This window comes from Acipenser ruthenus, chromosome 45, assembly GCF_902713425.1.
Source record: "Acipenser ruthenus chromosome 45, fAciRut3.2 maternal haplotype, whole genome shotgun sequence".
Classification (NCBI taxonomy): Eukaryota; Metazoa; Chordata; class Actinopteri; order Acipenseriformes; family Acipenseridae; genus Acipenser; species Acipenser ruthenus.
In genome coordinates this window covers 5,407,092-5,427,620 of record NC_081233.1, presented here as the reverse complement: position 1 = coordinate 5,427,620, position 20,529 = coordinate 5,407,092, and the positions used below count along the sequence as shown (strand labels likewise).

The following is a 20,529-nucleotide window of genomic DNA, read 5'->3' as shown; positions in this document are numbered from 1 at the left end:
CACAACTTCTGGAACAGGAGTCCGACTCTGGTGGGGCGTTTCTAGCACATTTTACACCACATTACAAATTACAGTACAAATTTACTGTGGAAAATGTTCATAGGGGAAAGTAGGAGGGGGGTCTTACTGTTCCTTAAATTACAGGCATGGCATGTACAGTATGAGAAAGGCATTGCACCCTGCGCTTATTATACCAGAATTAAGGTAACAGATCCAGGACAAGCATTTATAGTCAGCTTGCTTTTATTACGGCTTACGGTTTATAATAATTCTTACCCAGTGTGTTACATCTTGTTGGTGAACTCTGGGCTCATTCTGTCTTGCATATTTCCTTCCGCTCAGACAGATGGATACACAGTTCTTGGCCCCTATCGTGATCCAAACACCTCCATGTTTATCTGGAGGTTCAATGTTTTCTTCACTGAAGGCTCAGTTACTCTGTAATGGTTTTCAATATGAATACATTTTTACAGACTTTTAATGTAAAGGTGCCAATGCTTTTGTCATGAACAAATATTTGAAATTGCTTGAGTGCTTTTTTTTGTAATCTAAATATTGTTAGCAAACTTCCAGAAACAGTATTTTGGTATTTGTCATATTCACTGCATGCTTGTATTTAACATGTATTTTTGAATTGTCTTATATATAAGTGTAGGGATCCAATACTTCTGCTTGCGACTGTAGCATAGCCCCGGCACCTCTGGGCTTGCAGTGGGGCACAGCCCCGCCCGGCACCTCTTCACTTATGAATGTACAAAATCTGATACCATTTCTTACTTTCAAATGAGTTTTCTTAATATTCTCAACACCATTTTATCCATTCTGCATATATGCTAACGAGAGAGTCTGCTGCCTAAATTTTATTCAGATTTTTTTGTAATCTCCACAAACTGCCCAGCGTTTCTGTTGCAGTCACTTCACAGCAGAAAGAAATATCCGCCAGAAACTGTTTAGCCCAGTTTGTCTTATGAATTATCTTTAAAAGTGGTCCAGTACTCTCACCATTCACTTTCCAAGCTCTGCACCTCTCCGACATCAACCCAACCCGACCCAAATCCCAACCCAATCCACCCCAACCCCAACCCCAACCCACCCCCACCCCACCCCAACCCAACCCCAACCCAATCCACCCAAACCCCAACCCAACCCCAACTCAATCCACCCCAACCCCAACCCAAACCACCCCAACACCAACCCAACCCAATCCCACCCAATCCCAACATCCACCCCAACCCAACCCAACCCAACTGTATCCCAACCCCAACCCAACTGTACCTCAACCCACCCCAACCCCAACTCAACCCCCACCCCAACCCCCACCCATCCCAACCCCAACCCACCCCCACCCCACCCCAACCCCAACCCAATCCACCCAAACCCCAACCCAACCCCAACTCAATCCACCCCAACCCCAACCCAAACCAACCCCAACCCACCCCCACCCCAACCCAACCCCAACTCAATCCACCCCAACCCCAACCCAACCCCAACCCCAACCCAAACCACCCCAACACCAACCCAACCCAATCCCACCCAATCCCAACCCCCACCCCAACCCAACCCAACTGTACCTCAACCCACCCCAACCCCAACTCAACCCCCACCCCAACCCCCACCCATCCCAATCCCAACCCACCCCCACCCCACCCCAACCCCAACCCAATCCACCCAAACCCCAACCCAACCCCAACTCAATCCACCCCCACCCCAACCCAACCCAACTGTATCCCAACCCCAACCCAACTGTACCTCAACCCACCCCAACCCCAACTCAACCCCCACCCCAACTCAACCCCCACCCCAACCATCCCAAACCCCACCCCAACCGCAACCACAAAACCTTTTTTTTTTATCGATGTCGGCCATTTGGAGTCCTCTGAATGCGTTTCGATTTTTAATTTAATTTTAAACTGTTTAAATGCAAAACCATAAGACACAGAATAACAGCGTGTATACACGGCACAAACAAAATGATGATAGTGGGGGTGGCACATGCCCCCTCTGCCCTATGGGTTAAGCGCCTATGTTTACAGCCAGTTGTAGAATACGTGATTGTAGACATCTAGCAGTAGTATGTACAATACTCTTTCAAATAAACGTGTTATGATTTTGAATGTGCTGTTCTTAAGAACGGTATCATTGTCATTGCTTGCGTCCCGGCACCTCTTCACAAATTAAGCACTGCGTGACTATGAGAAAAATGGCTCCCCTCTGGACTCTAACATTGTGCAGCAGGAAGATAAATACACAACAAAAAGTGAACAGTAGACTACAATTCAACAAAGACCTCAACATAGGACTGCATTGCTTGTAATAGACGCCCTAGAACCGTTAACTCTCAAATTCCAAACACTATACATTTAGCAATACTGGCAGTGACATCATTATCTAACCGCCTGTATCACGTGAATGGGGTTGAACACAGCTTCTGCCTAGCGTCACTTCCTCGTCCGAGCGGAAGTAATTAATGCAGGTGGTTGTTTTTAGTTTATAGCTGCTTTGTTACCAGATTTGGGATTAAATTAAAATCCATTTCAGTTATATTAAACAGAATTAATCGGTCTGGGAGTTGAGGCGGGACAGGAGGAGACCTGAGTGGCACCGAGACTAATCGTGAAAGGACGGCGTGAGCGCGGTAAGGCGCGGACACCAGACCAAACAATACAAACGTTAGGTTAACAACTGGAGAAAGTTTTACACAGCGAAAGGATGTCATTTATGTTATCTGTGTTTATTAACTTCTAATAATTGTTTTACTATGTAATATATATGGTTTGGAGACGTAAAGCATTCGGTTCAATGGAAATAAGTACGCTATATTATTGTTGCTACAGTATTGTTTTGAATCATGTTCGTTTAAAGAAGCGTTATGCTAACTCTAGTGATGCTGTACCTTATTAAAATTGATCTATTATTATACAGTTGCATTACCACTCATTTGAATGAGCAGTTTGTTGTATTAATAAAGAACTAGGTTTGTGGATTGGGTTTATGACTCCCATGTGTATGCTAGGAGGCTGGTTTGAACTCACGTCGCAATGCACAGCTGGACTACACTTACCAGAATGCATTGGAAGCTGAAAAGCCTGAGCTGTCCTGGTGTACATGGAGTCACATGGTGACCCTGTGTGTGGATCAGCGCATCTCTGAATTACACCTGTATGCTTTGTAGGGATGTGGTTAGAATCAGAGAAATGTATGTACAGAATTTTGAATTTCACTACAAGTAGCCATAGGTTTCAATCTGATTGACAGGTGAAACGAGTGTGGTGGTTAGCACCCTGCTATCACAAAACCACCATTCAGGGCAATGGCTGTCTGCTTGAGAGGTACAAGGCGCCCAGAGCTAAGAGCATATTGAAAGGGGTTTACCGGGCACTTCCATTAAGATTTCTGTGGTAATGGATCTATATTCAAAGACATTTTTATCATTAAAAAGTCTTGGACTGTGACTTAGCCGATGGACCAAACGTTCTGTCTTAGTAGTCCTACTGGAAGCAATAGTGTGCTGATTTGTGGTGGTGCTGCCTTTTTATTCCTCCAGGGGGTGCTCTCGGGTGAACAGAAGGGAGACTGCGAGACGTCAGGCACACAGCCCCAAAGAATAAATGAGAAGCCGGTCTGACTGAAGAGGAGTAATGGATATAGGTAAATCTTGGAAGAGCATTTGAACGCCCTTCCAATCAGAGTGCCTCTTTGAATCACGTGATCGTGCGATTCCAGAAACCATGGAATAGGAAGTACCCTTAAGCTTCAGTAGCATTCCCACTACCCTCCTCAGAATTGCGTGTGCAATCTTTCGAGTTCTGATAGGTGTAAGTTGACCTCTAGGGGGCCCTGTTTTACATTTTGTTCTCGCGGCTGTGTGTTTGACCCCCTCCTCTCTCTCTCTCTCTCTAGATGTTCAGGGTGCATCCGGCCTGCATTTGACTATAGGGGGCGCTGCTGTGCATTCTCGCTCAGAGGATGAGGAGCCAGCGGGGGGGAAGGGCATCAAGAGAACAGCGGCACAGGTCTTCAGCGGGGGGGTGCCCAAGAGACGCAGCTCCTCCAGGTACGGAGCTAAACTCACACACAGACCTGCACTATGCAGCACACACTTGCACAACTCGCACTGATTGATTCATTTCTTACTCGGCTGCCATCCCTGACATGTATAACCTATAATACTACTTGTACTGTGGAGCCTGTAATATCACTTCACTCAGCAAACGTGGTGACCTTATCAGTTCACCAGTACGTTTAAACATCAGGTGACAAGTAGGTGTTTGACTGGAGTTGTTCATTGGAGCACCATGTTAATTATACAGCAGGTTTAGCCACTTTCAGTTTGAGTGGTTTCTGACCAGCTGAGCTGTGATGGGGCAGAGATACTGGTATCCACCAATAGGAAAGCGTCAGGCATGATTGACACCCGTTTCATTCGATTTTCTTCAGCTTGGAAATCTCCGGTCACATTAGGTCCGCTGCTGATCAGAAGCACAGAATACATTGAGAGTGATGGCATTGAGGATCAAAGCCCCTGCAACCCGGTGCACAGCTTTCATGAAGTTTCAATAAAGAATCCGAGTCGAATCAATGTTGATAAGGAGCTGGCCTGCTTGTTATCATTGATTGGCACTTAATGTAGTAGATTTGAAAAGACTGGAAAAACATTATTGTACCGAAATGAACCCAGATGAGGCTGAGCTTCCCAGACTGCAGTGCTTATTAAGAGATGAGGCTGAGCTTCCCAGACTGCAGTGCTTATTAAGAGATGAGTCTGAGCTTCCCAGACTGCAGTGCTTATTAAGAGATGAGTCTGAGCTTCCCAGACTGCAGTGCTTATTAAGAGATGAGTCTGAGCTTCCCAGACTGCAGTGCTTATTAAGAGATGAGTCTGAGCTTCCCAGACTGCAGTGCTTATTAAGAGATGAGTCTGAGCTTCCCAGACTGCAGTGCTTATTAAGAGATGAGTCTGAGCTTCCCAGACTGCAGTGCTTATTCAGAGATGAGTCTGAGCTTCCCAGACTGCAGTGCTTATTAAGAGATGAGTCTGAGCTTCCCAGACTGCAGTGCTTATTAAGAGATGAGTCTGAGCTTCCCAGACTGCAGTGCTTATTAAGAGATGAGTCTGAGCTTCCCAGGCTGCAGTGCTTATTAAGAGATGAGTCTGAGCTTCCCAGACTGCAGTGCTTATTAAGAGATGAGGCTGAGCTTCCCAGACTGCAGTACTTATTAAGAGATGAGTCTGAGCTTCCCAGGCTGCAGTGCTTATTAAGAGATGAGTCTGAGCTTCCCAGATGGATCCGGGTGCAGTCGCCTCTCACTCGTTTTCTCACAGGTCTATAAAGCGCAAGAAGTTTGATGATGAGCTGGTGGAGAGCAGCCTGGCCAAATCCTCCACCCGGGTCAAAGGGCCGCCTGTGATTGAACCAGCCCGCTACTCCGGGAGCGAGCCCTCGTCCAATGAGAAAAAGAAGGTAAAACCTTTCCTACTCTCCCTGGCAACAGTTGTACAAACAACCCAGCACATACAGTCAAATCAAGCACTACAGAATAAGACCATTTTGCTCCCTGCTTTCCAGGCAGGTAGCAAATCCTCACTACTGCCTTAAAGTTCACTTCTAGCCCTGATGTGTATATATATGGTAGTTCCGTTAAACTTCCATTGTAAACATTTTTTTTGGCCATCACTTGTTGGCAAAATTCCCATCGTGCAGACCCCTGTCCTTGTAACAGTGTACATTGCAAATGGTTTTATTTGCCTTTGCAATTGGGGACTTCTATCTTCAGAACCACTCATCCAAATCTGACATTTGTACATTAACTTCAGTGACATGAGTATCTAACTGGTTCTAGAAACCGGACCGGTCACCATGACAACACAGAACACAGACAAGACGATTCCTAAGGGAGACCTTGAAAAGACATAATGATTGAGACATTTAGTTAGAACAGTTATTTTGTGTTATCTGTGGCCTCTGCAAACCTAAAATTGCCTCTCATAGGTGTCGAAATCTAACAGCACACCAGCGCCCCCTCTGGCCACAGTCACCACCCTTCCCACCATCACCAAGAGAGTGAAGAAGAGCAAGCAGCCCCTGCAGATCACTAAAGACCTGGGCAGGTGGAAGCCCACTGACGACCTGCTCCTCATTAACGCAGTGCTACAGGTGAGCAACTCCTACACACACTGAACACCATCGTAGGACCTGATGTCAGGTAGGGCCACCGTGCCCCCTGATCACAGCCTTGACATGGCACAGACTGCACAAGGGGCTGGAAGAGGTCTCCAGGGATCAATCATCAGGGTTGAGGTCAATTCAAATTCCCTTTCAATCAATTCCAACACACCACTGATCAAGATTGCAATGAGCAGTATTCTGTTAAAATGAGCTTCTCACAGTGGCAACAAATCATTTAAATTGATCAATTTAAATCGACTTAAAGCAGTTGAACAATCACAAGAATTCTGTTTTTAAAATATCAATTCCAATTCCTTCGAAGAAAATAGCTGAAGTGTGTGTGCTGTGTTTCAGACCACAGACCTGACTGCAGTTCACCTGGGAGTGAAGTTCAGCTGCAGGTTCACTCTGCGAGAGGTGCAGGAGCGCTGGTACGCCCTGCTGTACGACCCTGTCATCTCCAAGTAAGAGGTTACATTTAAACACAATGTGGGACCTCCTCCTGTTTATATACACACTGCGGTGCCCAATAGCATTTACACCCTCATGTCTTTTCAATGCAAAATGCTGCAGTTCACCTTGATTGCCACATAGGTGTCACTGTTTACACTGCATGGCTAATGTACCAAGCTGACATTACAATGCATACACACCACTGTAGTTGCTGTAACTGTCGTTTTCTACACATAATCTTTTCCGACTTTGTTTTGCTGCACATTTTTGAATGCTCCAGACTAGTTTGCTAACCATCCTATCCCATTCCTCTCCTTCTCTACTCTTTTTTTTTCCTCGACCCTCTCTCCAGGTTGGCGTGGCAGGCAATGCGCCAGCTGCACCCGGAGGCCATCGCTGCCATTCAGAGCAAGGCTTTATTCAGCAGGCCAGAGGAGGCGCTGCTGTCCAAGATTGGCTCGGTGAGTCCGCAGTGTGACCGGCACTAACAGTGCACCGTGAAAACTAAATCATCAAATGTGGAACTGGCCAAATTAGGTTCACTGCAACGTGAACAAAGTTCTCAGTTAGTTTTTTTTAGAGTAGTAATTTGGAAATTAACTGTATATGAAAAGGCCTGGCATGTGTAATCCAATTAAGGGTCACTGTGGGGGGAGCGTCTATCAGTTTGCAAATCTGTTGCACCTCCTTGCTGGTGCTGACCGCTCTCTCCCTGTTCCTCCTTGCTGGTGCTGACCGCTCTCTCCCTGTTCCTCCTTGCTGGTCCTGACCGCTCTCCCTGTTCCTCCTTGCTGGTGCTCACCGCTCTCTCCCTGTTCCTCCTTGCTGGTGCTGACCGCTCTCCCTGTTCCCCTGTGTGTTTCAGACCAGCCAGCCCAAGCTGGATGTGTTCCAGGAGCTGCTGAACAAACACCCAGGCGTGTTCTACCCATCCCGCACAGCCCGGAGCCTGCAGGTGCACTGGCAGCTCCTCAAACAGTACTACCTGCTGGAGGACCAGGCCGGTGAGTCCGCTCCACCTGCTCCCCAACGCAGGCTCGGAATCCAGACTGGCTCTCCATCGAATCCAGCAAACATGTTACACACTGAAGACAAGTTAGAAAAAATACTGTTGAGATTCTATCTATAACTATAAAACACGCAGCAGTGCTAAATTTAGTTTCTTTCAGTGATTCTAGAATGCCGTATAAAGGTGTTTTATTTAACACAATGTGGACTTCCTATGCAAGTTCCAAGAGCTCCCTGGTTTTATTGTGAGTGCTTATATATAGGTATTGACACCCTCATAGCTTTTCAATGCAAAATGCTGCAATTCACCTTGATATATTATTGCCACTTAACAAATGTGGCTGTATATAGTTTTCATCTTAATTTGAAATTATTTTACGTGAAAAAAATAAGAATATATTTCAACAACTTTTGGAAAATAATAATTACAAACGTTTTTATTGTTTGGACGAATACAACTTTATAATAAATAAATCAATCAAAAAGGTGTAAAAAAAAAAAAGAGAGGTATTTTTTACTATTTATTTCGTTGGATGAAGGAAGGATTTTGTTCTGAATGATAATGCATTGTGATTTGAATCGATTATTGATCGCCATGGCTTTTATCTTACAAGCCTCAATTAAACCATTGACTGATCGATTAATCTCCCTGCTCCCTGTGTGGAGCCTCACACAGCGAGCTACCCAGACACACGTTACACGTTCTGGACTAAAGCGCTGGATTTGTCCTGAGATGAGAAAAGGCAGAATCTACTGAAAACATCTCTTCTTGCTTTTAACTATAATTTGGATATATTCTACTGCTGTGTGTAATGTGCTGTGTTTTAAGACGTGGAGAGTCTACACGTATGCCTTTTGCATTTGAAGCAATGCTTTGATTTTATAGTTGATTGTTACCTCTCTGGTATACGAGTGTGAAATTGGTTGCTGATTGCACCTGGACTAACTGGCTCTTGCTGTGTTTCCAGTCCAGCCGCTGCCCAGAGGAGACCAGGTCCTCAACTTCTCAGACGCAGAGCAGCTGGTGGACGACACCAAACTCAAGTGAGTTCCGATCCACCCTGTTCTGAGGTGAGTGTTTCCATGTCCGAGTCGTCGCTGGAATAACCGCTCTGTTTTCCTTTGTGCAGGGACACCAGGGATGAAGTCCTGGAGCACGGTAAGGCAGCCTGTCTGTTTGCAATCTTAATGATGGAAGCTCAGTGGTGAAACGTCCTCGTCTGACATTGGTCGGCCAGGGTGTCCTCGGCTCACCGCGCACCAACGACACCTGCAGACTGGCCGGGCGCCTGCGGGCTTGCCTGTAAGCTGCCCAGAGCTGCGTGGTCCTCCGACGCTATAGCTCTGGGTTGGTTGCATGGCGGGCCTGCAGAGTGAAAAGAAGCAGCCGGCTGATGACACACGCTTCTGAGGACAGCATGTGCTTGTCTTTGCTGCTCCTGAGTCTACGCAGGGGTGGTACCGGTGAGCTGAGCCTAAAAAACTACAATCGGACATTTCAAATTGGGAGAAAAAAATGCAGTAAAATCAATTTCCGATTACTAAATTTAAAAAATGAAAAGAAATGACAGGTACATTATTTAAACAGTTGTAGCAGCACGGGGGACGCGTGACGATATATTTAAACAGTTGTAGCAGCACGAGGGACGCGTGACGTTATATTTCAGAACCCCGCTCCTTACTCTAACCTCTTCCCTTCCAGAGCTGATGATCGCAGATCGACACCAGAAGAGGGAGATCAGGCAGCTGGAGCAGGAGCTGCCACGCTGGCAGGTGCTGGTGGACAGCATCACAGGTGAGCCAAAATCTGCTAAGAAAGGCTGTAAGTGAATCAGTGATGCTTTAGTATGTTTGATTTAGTGCCTTACTAATAATCATTAAACTGTAACATTGAGCCAGTGACCAGTCGGACTCCTTGACCTCTTCCATGCTGACTGGAATGCCGTTTAAGGAAGGTGAATTTTCAATTGAAGCTGTTTTGACGATCTAAGATATGATTGTATTAATTTTTTTAATTTGTAGTTCCGAAGCAGTGTTTGACAGTAAACCATGTGTGTGTTTCTAGTAAAATATATTAATGGTAAATGGATACTACTGGGCCAGATTTGCAAATGCAAATGGATTGCATGCATTTGAAGACAGTCACTGCTACTAAGATGTTCAGTAAGACAGACGGCTGTGGTCTTGTTTTTAGGGATGAGCTCCCCGGACTTCGACAATCAGACGCTGGCAGCGCTGCGAGGGAGGATGGTGCGCTACCTGATGAGGTCACGAGAGGTAACCAATTACACATCGAGACGTGACGGCACACTGCACGCTCCACCCCCATCGCCACCCGAGCACTGAACACCTCATTAAGGGGCGTGTGATGATGAAAAATACAGATCGATTGGAGCTTTAACCATTATTTATCATGTCCTAACTCCTGTTCAGTGCGACTTTCTCCCTGTCATTTTGCAGACAGAAATACACCCTCTACAGTTCGGTGATTTTCACATAGTAATGATCTAACTTGTTGCTGTGTCTGAATGGACGCCCTGATCTAACCCGTTGCTGTGTCTGAATGGACCCCCTGATCTAACCCGTTGCTGTGTCTGAATGGACGCCCTGATCTAACCTGTTGCTGTGTCTGAATGGACGCCCTGATCTAACCTGTTGCTGTGTCTAAATGGACGCCCTGATCTAACCCGTTGCTGTGTCTGAATGGACGCCCTGATCTAACCTGTTGCTGTGTCTGAATGGACGCCCTGCCTCTCTCCTGCAGATCACTCTGGGTCGAGCCACTAAGGACAGGCAGATAGATGTGGACCTGTCTCTGGAGGGACCGGCCTGGAAGATCTCCCGAAAACAAGGTACTGCGAGCGATCGGGGATGGGGGGGTGGGGGGGTGCAGTCAGGTATACTTGGGACTGTCTTACAAACAGTGCAAGGAGTTTAAAGAGATTCCAGCTAATGAAATGATTCATGAATGAAGTTTATTTCAGTATTACTCCATTTCGTGTTTTATAGTTCCGTCTATTGCCAATTGTCTTCAATATGTTGTTTAGCATTGAGATACATAATAAAAGATTATATTGTTTAAAGATGGTATTAAAAATTGATTCAAAGTGGGGTCTTCCCAGGATTCAATACACTTGGGGGTGGGGGGGATATGAACGTGGCACCAGACCAGTTCATTTCTGCAACCCTGTGGTAATTCCATTTAAGGTGAAACAACTTCCATAGGAAATATTTCAGTTTTGCATGAATGTGGGCAGCATTCTCATCTTCCAGACCTTTGTGCCCTACATCACTGCTGATGGAGCAGTTTGAGGTAATATTAAGCGACACTTGTAACCCTAAATGTATCCCCCTGTGACCCTGAGTGATTTATATAGTTACTAACGAGTCTTTTCAGGCTTTCAATAAGTAATAACGTGGATCTCCGCGCTCCTTCCTCACGGCTCCTGTGTTTTGATTCGTCTCCAGGAATCATTAAGCTGAAGAACAACGGGGATTTCTTCATCGCTAACGAGGGCCGGAGACCGATCTACATCGACGGCAGACCAGTGCTGTCTGGAAACAAGTGGAAACTGAATAACAACAGTGTGGTGGAGGTGAGAGAGGAGAGGAGAGGGGAGAAATACAAATGGGCAGCATTTCAGTCATGCTTTTTTGTATTTGCCACCCTTTTAAGATGCCCCAAATCACACTTTTTAACATGAGACTGACGTAAATCTTGGACTAATGTTAGCTTTGCTAAAGATTAGTACTAACCTAGGTCATTCAGACTTGTTTATTGGTTTGTTCTGTACAGGGTGTGACCTCTGTACACAGGATAAGATGCTGCTGGCATTTTGACAAACCCGTAACAGCGATTGATTTTAAGTTCAGACTCACTGAACTGCTGTCTTCCTCTCTCTCAGATCGCTGGCCTTCGCTTTGTCTTCCTGATCAACCAGGAGCTCATTGCTCTCATCAAGGCAGAGGCAGCCAAGATCAGCCTGCAGTGAGGCAGCAGGGGACACTGTCACAGCCAGTCTGAGCAGACTTGTGTGTGGGAGAGTACACCTGTGGTCTTGTGTAAGAATGTATACAAGTGTTCATATGAATCGTAAGAGCAACTAGTGCAGTTACTTTAGCAAAAGAAGAAAACCAAATGCCTTTGAGTCAGGCAGCATTCCGCAGAAGCATTGCGTTAGTATTGGTGGATCAGAATTCAGAACCACTCATAGCGACTGCAAATATTATGAAAGTATGAAACTGTTTGTAGGTATTTACTCTTTGAGTGATTGTTTGTATGGGAGGGGTGTGTGTGTGTGTGGGTGAGCTTTATAAGACTGCAGAGTATTACAAATATTATGAAAATCTGCTGAAGAAAAAAGAAGATTCTAATGGCTTGCTTGAAGAATTTGGCTGTGATACCAAGGCGGTGAAAATAAAAAGGAAGACATTTACTAGAAAAGCAGCACTGCTGTAACTGAACACAAGGTGGCACTGTTTTGCTTGTTCTGCTAACTTCTACACCTCCATGAACCAGCAGGGGGTGCTGTTCATTCTGAAACTGTGACAAGCAGGTAATTGACCCTGCAGGTGGAGCGGGTACGATCTCCTGACAGCACGGGACCCATGATGCCCCTGCAGCTTTAACATGGAGCAAAAGCAACGCCTTTGTAAAGGGCAAATAAAAGGACTTCAAACCCTGTGTGGTCGTGTGATTTCTTGTGCTGCAGTCTGTATAGCTGCGACCGTGGACCCTGAGGTGTTTTTAGTTTTTTTTTTTTTTAATAAATGACTTTGGGTTACCCTAATTTGTGTTGTGCTTGCTACCAAAAGTTTAACTAGAAAGATGTTTTTATAAACAGAGCATTATGTGCCCTCAAACACAGCGAGTAGAATGAGAATTTTCTTTTAGCTTTCATAGCAGTTTCTAAATGTGCATCTTTTACACCTCTCTATCAAGATGCAATCTGAAATACATAACCTCAGCTATCACAGTTCAATTTCCTGGTAAAAAGTTTGGAAAATGTATCAATGAGGAAAAATACTACTGTCTGCCAAATAAATAAATAACAATACATACCACTAGTGACAAAATATAGTTAACTCAGTTCATTTTTTTCAGCTGTTCAGGAGGACAGTTTTCCACATAAAACTAGCTTAATATGTCCTTATGAAACTCAAGAATCTGCCCAGTTTCATCACATAAAAATATGTTTCTTTGCAAATCATCAGGTGTTCAGGTCAGCGTGGAGACCCGGCGCTGAAGGGCAGGTGTTCAGGTCAGCGTCGAGACCCGGTGCTGAAGGCAGGTGTTCAGGTCAGCGTTGAAGTGCCCACTCAGTCTTGCCTTTGAGTTTATCATTACCTTAGAAATAACGAGTAACCAGCACAGAACTACTTTTTAAAAATAGCACTGGAGATACACTAGCAAGAAGTTCTAGTAAAAGCATGCATGATAAAAGAGTCCTGGACACTGGCTTGTATTTGCTAACATCATTTTATTAACAGTATCATTACTAATCACGAGACTGAGTGGAGCCTCTTAATCCTGTCCAGCACTGCTCTGTGCACTGGAAACCAGACTCTGAGGGAAGGGAGGAGGAGAAGGAGGGGTCTTTGGTCCCATGTTTGGGGGGATGGCTACACGTGGCAGGACTTGAAGAGATGACGGAAGGCACTTCTAGTTTGAGAGCTGTCCCAAGTGCACAGCGACAGGCAAACTCAGAGCTGCACAGCAAGAAACACTCACTGTGGCAGAGACAAAGAGAACGGCAATCACAGTACAGTGTGTGCCAGCGTTCTGGAGGAGATCAGACAAAAACAAAAAGGTGTCGTGCCAGAAAGATGTTTTGTGTGTGACAATGCATTATGTCCTTGCCGCTGTGAATGGGTGTGGTACGTTATTGTTCAAAAGCTAGAGAACTGCAATTAAAAGTGACCTTTATTATCTGAGACCTCACAGCTCGTGTTTGAGGAGGTTGCTATGCTCTTATTCAACACACACTTAGAAGTAATACATTTCCAGCCCCACACCAGTATTTAATTAGACACTCATGCCTGCCCTACATACGAGTCAGGGTGTGGCTCAGGGAGGATTGGAACAGGGGACGTCTCTCTACGCACATAATCTTCTTTACCTGTCTGACCTGTCTTTTTGATAGATTTGGTAAATCTTCTGGATATAAACTCAATGTACATAAGTGAATTGTTTCCAATCAATTCTGCAACTGTAAATGGTCAATGTGCACCCTTTAAAATTTCATATGAAAAGTTTATATAATTAGGAATTACTGTTACACGATCCCATACCAACCAATCAAATTCCACTCCTCTATTAGATCATATTAAACAGGATTTTGCACACTGGTTAGCTCTACCGTATTAACTCAGTTAAAATGAATATACTTCCTAAATTCTTATAGCTTCTTCCCTAAATTATTATTTTTCTTTAAACACTAGATAAACTGACTTCATTTATATGGAACAAGAAAAATCCTCGTAATCGCAGGTCCTTCCTTCAGAGACCAGAGCATCTCGTCGGTGGGCCTTGTCTAATTTCCACTTTTACTATTGGTCAGCAAATATTCGTTGCATAAGACAGTGGCTACATGCCCATCTACAGCAGACAGGCCCAGCTTGGCTACCTGTGGAAGCTGCTTCTTGTCAGCCTACTTCCTTACCGTCACAGATATGTTCCTCTCTATCGCTTTCCGATTCCCAGTTTAGCAATAACCCTTTAATAAAACACTCCCTTCAAATGTGGGGCCCAGTTCAGGCAGCCTCTTGGTTTCCAGTCCATATCAATGTTGTCTCCCACTGTTGCTAACCCTCATTTTGTACCCTCTGGGAGTGATCCCTCCTTCCATACCTGGCATAGAAATGGTCTGAAATGTTTGAAAGATCTTTACATTGACAGTAACTTTGCATCCTTTGAGAGTCTTTCACTAAAATATAACAAACCAAGGACGCATTTCTTTTGCCGTTTGCAAATTCAGAATTTTGTGCGTCTGTTCTCTCCCACATGCCCCATTGATTCTTCTGCAGTCGAGCACCCTGGCGTTTGCATCACTCTTGGCCCAAAGTCTTATTTTGTTAAATTGGAAGCACACTTCCCCCACCCTCATATGTTCACTGGGTTAGAGACATTATGCAACTTCTCAAACTGGAGGAAATCAGATATAGTCTCAGTGGGTCTAGTGACAAGTTTCATGCTGAATGGCAGCCTCTCCCCCCGATGATGAGAACCTGAAGCTCTCAGCCCTCGCTTAAGCTTTTTAAATGTGCCTTTTTGCATCCAGCAAGCCCCAAATCACCCTTTTTTCTTTTTTGGTATTGTTTGTTTTATTTATTTTCATATGGGGTTGTTTTATTTTTTTGGCAGGTCTGTACAACAGCTGTGTATTTTGTATTGGATTTTTAAAAACAGCTGCTTTTCTCAATTCCTACAGCTTGATTGTATTAGAGCAAAACTGAAGAATCGCCGTGGACTGCACTGTTCACTATCTGCAGCTTTTTTCTTTGCCATTGTTACTGTCAGATCCACATCAGTACACAGAACAGCTAATTACAGCTTTCTCTTTACTTGACAACCAGAACGTCAAAGCAATTAGACTGTTCTGAGCCTAATCATTTACAAAGTGGCATGCATAATACCTTGTGTTACAATGCTTGTTTTGTTCCCCAGCTTCCAAAAGGTTTCACGCCCTTGTGACCCAATTTCAATCCAAATGGAACTGAATGACAAACCTGAACGGTTTTAAAATCCATTCATCTGTCGATTAGCTTCCCCGTAGCGCTGAACTTTTACATTTTCAAATCACTGACAGCGCTGCAGTATAGTACAGAGGACCCTTCTCTTACACAGGGCACACACCCTCCTCGCGAGAGCTTTCCTCTGTGCCACCCTGCTTCTTTACAGGCACTCTGTGCAGCACAAACAGCGCTGCAGGATTCCAATAGCAGGGGAGCAGCATGGAACAGAGGGGGCTGTTTTTACTAAATAAGGGGGCAGTGAAAAGGGTACCAAAGATATCAAAAGGGACACCACCTTCAAGAGAATCAATTACTGTTGCCACTCCCTCACAGAACCATACTTTAATGTGCAGACAAAAACACAATCAAGTTAGAGAAATACCCAGCAGAGATAAAAACTGGAATTCATTGCCGACTATAACCAAGGCACTAAAGTGTGAGAGTGGCTTCACTGGAGACCGGAGAAAAAGAACAGCGAATTCTCCTCCTCCCATTCTGTTAAAGGAAGCAAAAAGTTACAAAGTATTTCTTGAGGCAATTCTAGAAGTTTCAACCTCAATTTGTTACTTGTTTCTGTAAATCACATGTTCTTCCTTTTTTGCAGTTATTTGTAAGCCTGGTCCCTTGCCTTTCATATCTTCATTTATTATGCTTCAGCTGTAGAGTACTATTATTTTTATTATTAATGTATTTGTAAGCAGGAACTGTTGAATAGGAGTCCATTCAAACTCCCCTAACAGTTACGCCACATCGATCAACACATGGTCAATCTACATTATCTATACCCGAGACTCCATCATGGAGCCACATAATGAAATTAAATCTTAACATTGCTTTTCCTTAAGGATTAATACCATCTACTGTCATGCTTATACAATCTCTCTCTGCAATGAACAGACACAGACAGTCTTTGATCCCAATAATATAAATCATAGCAAACACTTTGAGCCACTCCAGTTTCTAACCAATCTGTACTTGCTAAGACAAATACAAGAAGACCTCAACTAGCTCAAAATAGAACATTATTCTTCAGTACAATGTTAAATCAACATCTTAGGACAATATCCTCCTAACAGCTCCAATAGACTGGCACGCAGTTCTATACCAACAGGCTGAACTGCTGCAAGGGCACCACCAGGGGGAGCCACAGGGTCTTCACAAAACGCACTCCTCACCAGAACTGAATCTCCAAAATAAACCCTCTACAGCGAATCCATGCTCACCCAAAACCCCAAACCGTTACCAAGACAATTTCAATAGACATTAACAGGGCGCGATTCAACTGGTGGATCTAAAATACCACTCGTGAATAAATGTACTTCACCAGGGTTTTGAAACCATGGAGTCTCAGGTCTGAAAGAATATTTCAGGAAGGGTCCTGTTTTGTGGATCTGCCAGCTTTTAAATCAGTGAGCTGTTACCTCGTGCAGTGACGGGGTCTGGAGGTGTGTGTGAGATAAAGAGAGAAAGAGGGCAGAGCTCTGTGTGCAAGGCAAAGAGGAGGTCATTTCATTCCCTGGACTTGAATAAGCTGCCAGCTGTTAAAGGCAGGAATGCGAGGCCAATTAATGCCCCCAACTGGAGTCAAACCAAGACCCACTGGAATGGGTGAGGATATTTTCTGCACGTGTTAGTGCTAGCGAACATCCCTCACTGTTTCTTTAAGAATATCTGAGGTTCTGGATCATTAGACACCCCGGAATCAGTTCACTCCCCTCGCACATCTCCATTATAATCTTCTGAATGCAACGCGACACTCAGAAGGTATGGAGGCATTCTCCAGACACTGCAAGAATGAAAGGTCTTGGATACAAATATCCATTGTGTTCTTCTGAAGTAGCATCAAGAGGGTTGTAAAAAATCTAGGAAAGGCAAGTAGACAAAAAAAAAAAAAAAAAAAAAGGTACCAAGGTATATAGATGCAGTTTTAAGTGAATAACTGTAGGTGGAAACATAGCAACACACAAACAAAGCTGAAGGGTGCAATGGGGGACAGGGGTTCAAAAGAAGAAAAAGGACTTAAAGTGGCACAAGAGCTGTAGATGTAAACTTCCATTTCGGGTTCTTCCATCGCTGGTGTCTCAGGGGCCTGGCGTAGGGCAGTGTGTTCGGGGAGGGCGCTGGGGGAGCCCGTTGGGCTGGTCCTGTCTGGGGCGAGGAGGCGCAGTCCCGTTGGTGGGAGGGGAAGGGTTGGCTGGGCTGGCCGTGCTGGCGGTCCTGGGCTGGGCTTGGCTCTGGTAGCGGAAGTTGGTCCTGTTGTTTCTGTTTCGGTCTTCGTAGCGGCCCTGGTATGACGCCCCGTTCGGCCTTTGACCCCGAGGCTGGTAACCTTGACCTGGCCTTCTATTACCTTGGTAACCCTGCGAGGAGAAAACCAATTAGAAACACTCAAGTCACCCAATCAAAGCAGTCCATTCCTGAACACTTCTAGGCTCTTGTACATGACAGAAGATGTATACAAATGAAGTGAATATTGTAAGCAGCTCCGATACAAGCCCTTCTTGTCTGCATGTTGGTGTGATGGAGCCACAGAGCTTTGCCTGGCTACTTTGGTGCTTCATTGTGTTTAAGTGAATCTCAAGAGGATTTACTTACAGTAAAACCTGTCAAATCAGGCATCACTGGCAATTACAGTGTGCTGGTTTAAAAAATACTTTGCATGTCAGAGTCTCAGTCAAAGCACTGGCCAGGCAATTCAAGGATGTATACATTTCTCCGTTATATAGGATGTAGCAGAACTACAGAACTTGATTAAACTTGGAAAGAAAATAAATCACATGACTTTGCACACAGTGAGATTTGCATTGCTTTAAGGCAGACAAGACTTACAAATAGTGCTGGATTCCAGAATAGACAGGTTCCAGATTGTATAGAGGATAACACCATTCATTTCAATAGGGATTTGACAAGGACAAATCCCATTTGGTTTCTGAATAATACAGAACGTCTGTTTGCAGAGGTGCTGGATTAGACAGGAATTATTTTAATGTTTTAATAATTTGTTAATTACTATAGCAGGAATTGGAACAGGTTTCCAGCCATGGTATTTGAAGACCTTGATAAAGACCAGTTGAAACTTTGAGTTTATTAAGTTTAGCATTTCTAAACATAGCCCCAGGGAGGGTTAGTCATGGAGAGGCATCCCCAGGAGATCACGCAGACCCAGCCTGGCCAGGGAGCGCTGCGATGCAGCTGGTTCAGTCTCACCTGTCTCTGGGGCTGCGCGGGCGGTCGAGGGCTGCTGCTCGGGGGGCTGTACCCAGAGGCCTGGGGCACAGAGGGAGGGCAATCCAGGGTGCTGGGGGAGGAGACTGAGCTGCAGCGGGAGCGGTTGGAGTACCCGGTCTGGGGGTGGTACACTGAGGGAGAGAAAACAGGGGTACAGACAAGCTCGCATGGGTACAGAGTTCCTCTGACGGGTCACTTCCTTTACTGAAATGGTCAGCAATTGTTTAATGAGAGGTGCAGCTATAACTTTAAAAACAATCACATTTAAAAAAGGTAAAACATAAGAAACCGAGTCGGCTTGTGCCTTCTTCAATGTGGCTGTACACTGAAGGCAGAAGTAGACAAAGCAGCTTTAAATAGATTTAAAAAAAATAAATAAAAGCACACAGAAACTTATTACAGAACTTTAGAGAGGCGTGCAAGTACAGGTGACATTTTTAAAAAGCGATCACAGACATCAAAATGTGTTGCATAGATGTTATGCTAAGTCTGTGCCCTGGTATTCATACTGGACGTCACACACACAATCTTTTAATGACGTGCACGAGCTTTTGGCTAAGCTAGAAAGCAGAAGGACACAGCCAGCTTGGCCAGCAGTGTCCCCGCAGTACCTTGTCCGAATGTCATGATGCTTTTCTTAGCTGGTTCCAGTTCGTAGGTGAACTTGACAGCTTTCCCCAGGTCTTCATCATACTTCCGCTCGCTAACAAAGTGCTGCAAGAAAAGAGGAACCGTGTCAGTGTTCCAGCTGGACCCTGCATTACCCAAAGAGACAGCGGCACAGCAGGCATTGCTGTGACAGGAAGTACCAGATACAGAGTGCTAGGAATGTATTAAAAAAAAAAAAAAAGTTCCGGAACTACAAAGCCTACTTTTGTTAAATAACTTCACCAAGCGGATTACGAAACATTCCCGGCAAAACATATCCAGTGTTCTTTCTAATAACACGTACAAGTCAACGTGTGTTTCTTCCGATTACTCCTGTACTGCACAGCTAGTATTGCATGAACCATGACAGATTTAAACGCTAACTTTGAGATCGCATCATTCCATAATCCACCAAAACGTGCAAAGCAACGAGCATGCCAGCGTATTGGTGATTAAAATGGTCACATGTTGTGATCCAAGTCAGCCTTAAAACACATGCAAATACAGTCTGACGTATCTGCAGGTCACATTCTGTGCGGGTATTCATTCTCCAAGATGAACACTACAATATTAATTTCAGGGGTTAATCCTGGTTTTCAATTCCTTTAAAATCAATTCCCTTTTAATCCATGCCAACACATCGCTGATCAAAATTCCAAACAGCAGCATTCTGTTAAAATGAGCTTCCCACAGTGGCAACAAATCAGTTGTACTGAAGTCACTGTTTGTCAGTCAGTTAAACTGGCTTCAAATGAAAGCAGTAGAACAATCATTGCCTCTAAAACATCATTTCTTTCAATGGAATTTGAAATTGATTTTTAAAAGGGAATTGGAATTCATTAAAACATGAAATGACCCCAGCTCTGCTGCCATCACCTTTAACTCAAGGCCCTTATTGTTAGTTAGAAAATGTATAATTATACTTCTTATTTTGAAGGTCTTTATTATTTCAGTAAAAGATTTCTCTTGTGCTTCAATTTGCAATGTTTGGGTCTGTTAACACAGAAACATGCAAGAATCCAGTAGTTCTGCAATTCTATAGTTTTGGCAGAGAAATAACGCATGTAGTAACAAGATGACAAGGAAGGCAGACTACTGAAAAAGACATTAGTTTTGATTCCCAAAAAAACACCTTTAGACCCAGTGCAGGACTCTGAAACTCTGAAACCAACAACATGTGCTTCCTCCAGCCCAGGGCAGGCTTGAAGCATAGGGACTGAACTGCTCCTTCACCCCGTAAAAGAAAGGGTGCTCCCTCCAGTCCAAGGCAGGCTTGAGGCATGGAGACTGA

The 20,529-nt window shown here is 44.5% G+C and overlaps 2 protein-coding genes across 2 annotated transcripts in view; one reads left to right on the top strand and one right to left on the bottom strand.

Moving 5' to 3' along the window:
- Window positions 1-2,408: 2,408 nt before the first annotated feature.
- Window positions 2,409-12,312, top strand: LOC117967048 (microspherule protein 1-like). The gene is made up of 15 exons (XM_059013466.1): window positions 2,409-2,635; window positions 3,545-3,648; window positions 3,901-4,054; window positions 5,324-5,462; window positions 5,991-6,155; window positions 6,522-6,631; window positions 6,973-7,081; window positions 7,486-7,624; window positions 8,597-8,672; window positions 8,759-8,787; window positions 9,331-9,423; window positions 9,823-9,905; window positions 10,393-10,480; window positions 11,097-11,224; window positions 11,534-12,312. Exons 2-15 carry the CDS (start codon window positions 3,639-3,641, stop codon window positions 11,618-11,620), a joined length of 1,410 nt encoding a protein of 469 aa, XP_058869449.1. The 5' UTR covers window positions 2,409-2,635; window positions 3,545-3,638; the 3' UTR covers window positions 11,621-12,312.
- Window positions 12,313-13,088: 776 nt separating this feature from the next.
- Window positions 13,089-20,529, bottom strand: part of LOC117401057 (spermatogenesis-associated serine-rich protein 2) — a 35,493-nt gene continuing 28,052 nt past the window's right edge. The window contains exons 11-13 of the mRNA XM_059013465.1: window positions 19,202-19,304; window positions 18,570-18,721; window positions 13,089-17,722 (exon numbers count right to left, since the gene is read on the bottom strand). Of these exons, the coding sequence (XP_058869448.1) occupies window positions 17,444-17,722; window positions 18,570-18,721; window positions 19,202-19,304 (534 nt within the window). The 3' untranslated portion in view covers window positions 13,089-17,443. The remainder of the gene's footprint in view (window positions 17,723-18,569; window positions 18,722-19,201; window positions 19,305-20,529) is intronic.

What these genes read in the sequence shown, in the direction of transcription:
- LOC117967048 (XM_059013466.1), top strand. An exon ending in GGATGAAGTCCTGGAGCACG is followed by an intron (nt 8,788 to 9,330) that starts GTAAGGCAGCCT and finishes CTTCCCTTCCAG; the next exon opens with AGCTGATGATCGCAGATCGA. An exon ending in GAAGATCTCCCGAAAACAAG is followed by an intron (nt 10,481 to 11,096) that starts GTACTGCGAGCG and finishes ATTCGTCTCCAG; the next exon opens with GAATCATTAAGCTGAAGAAC.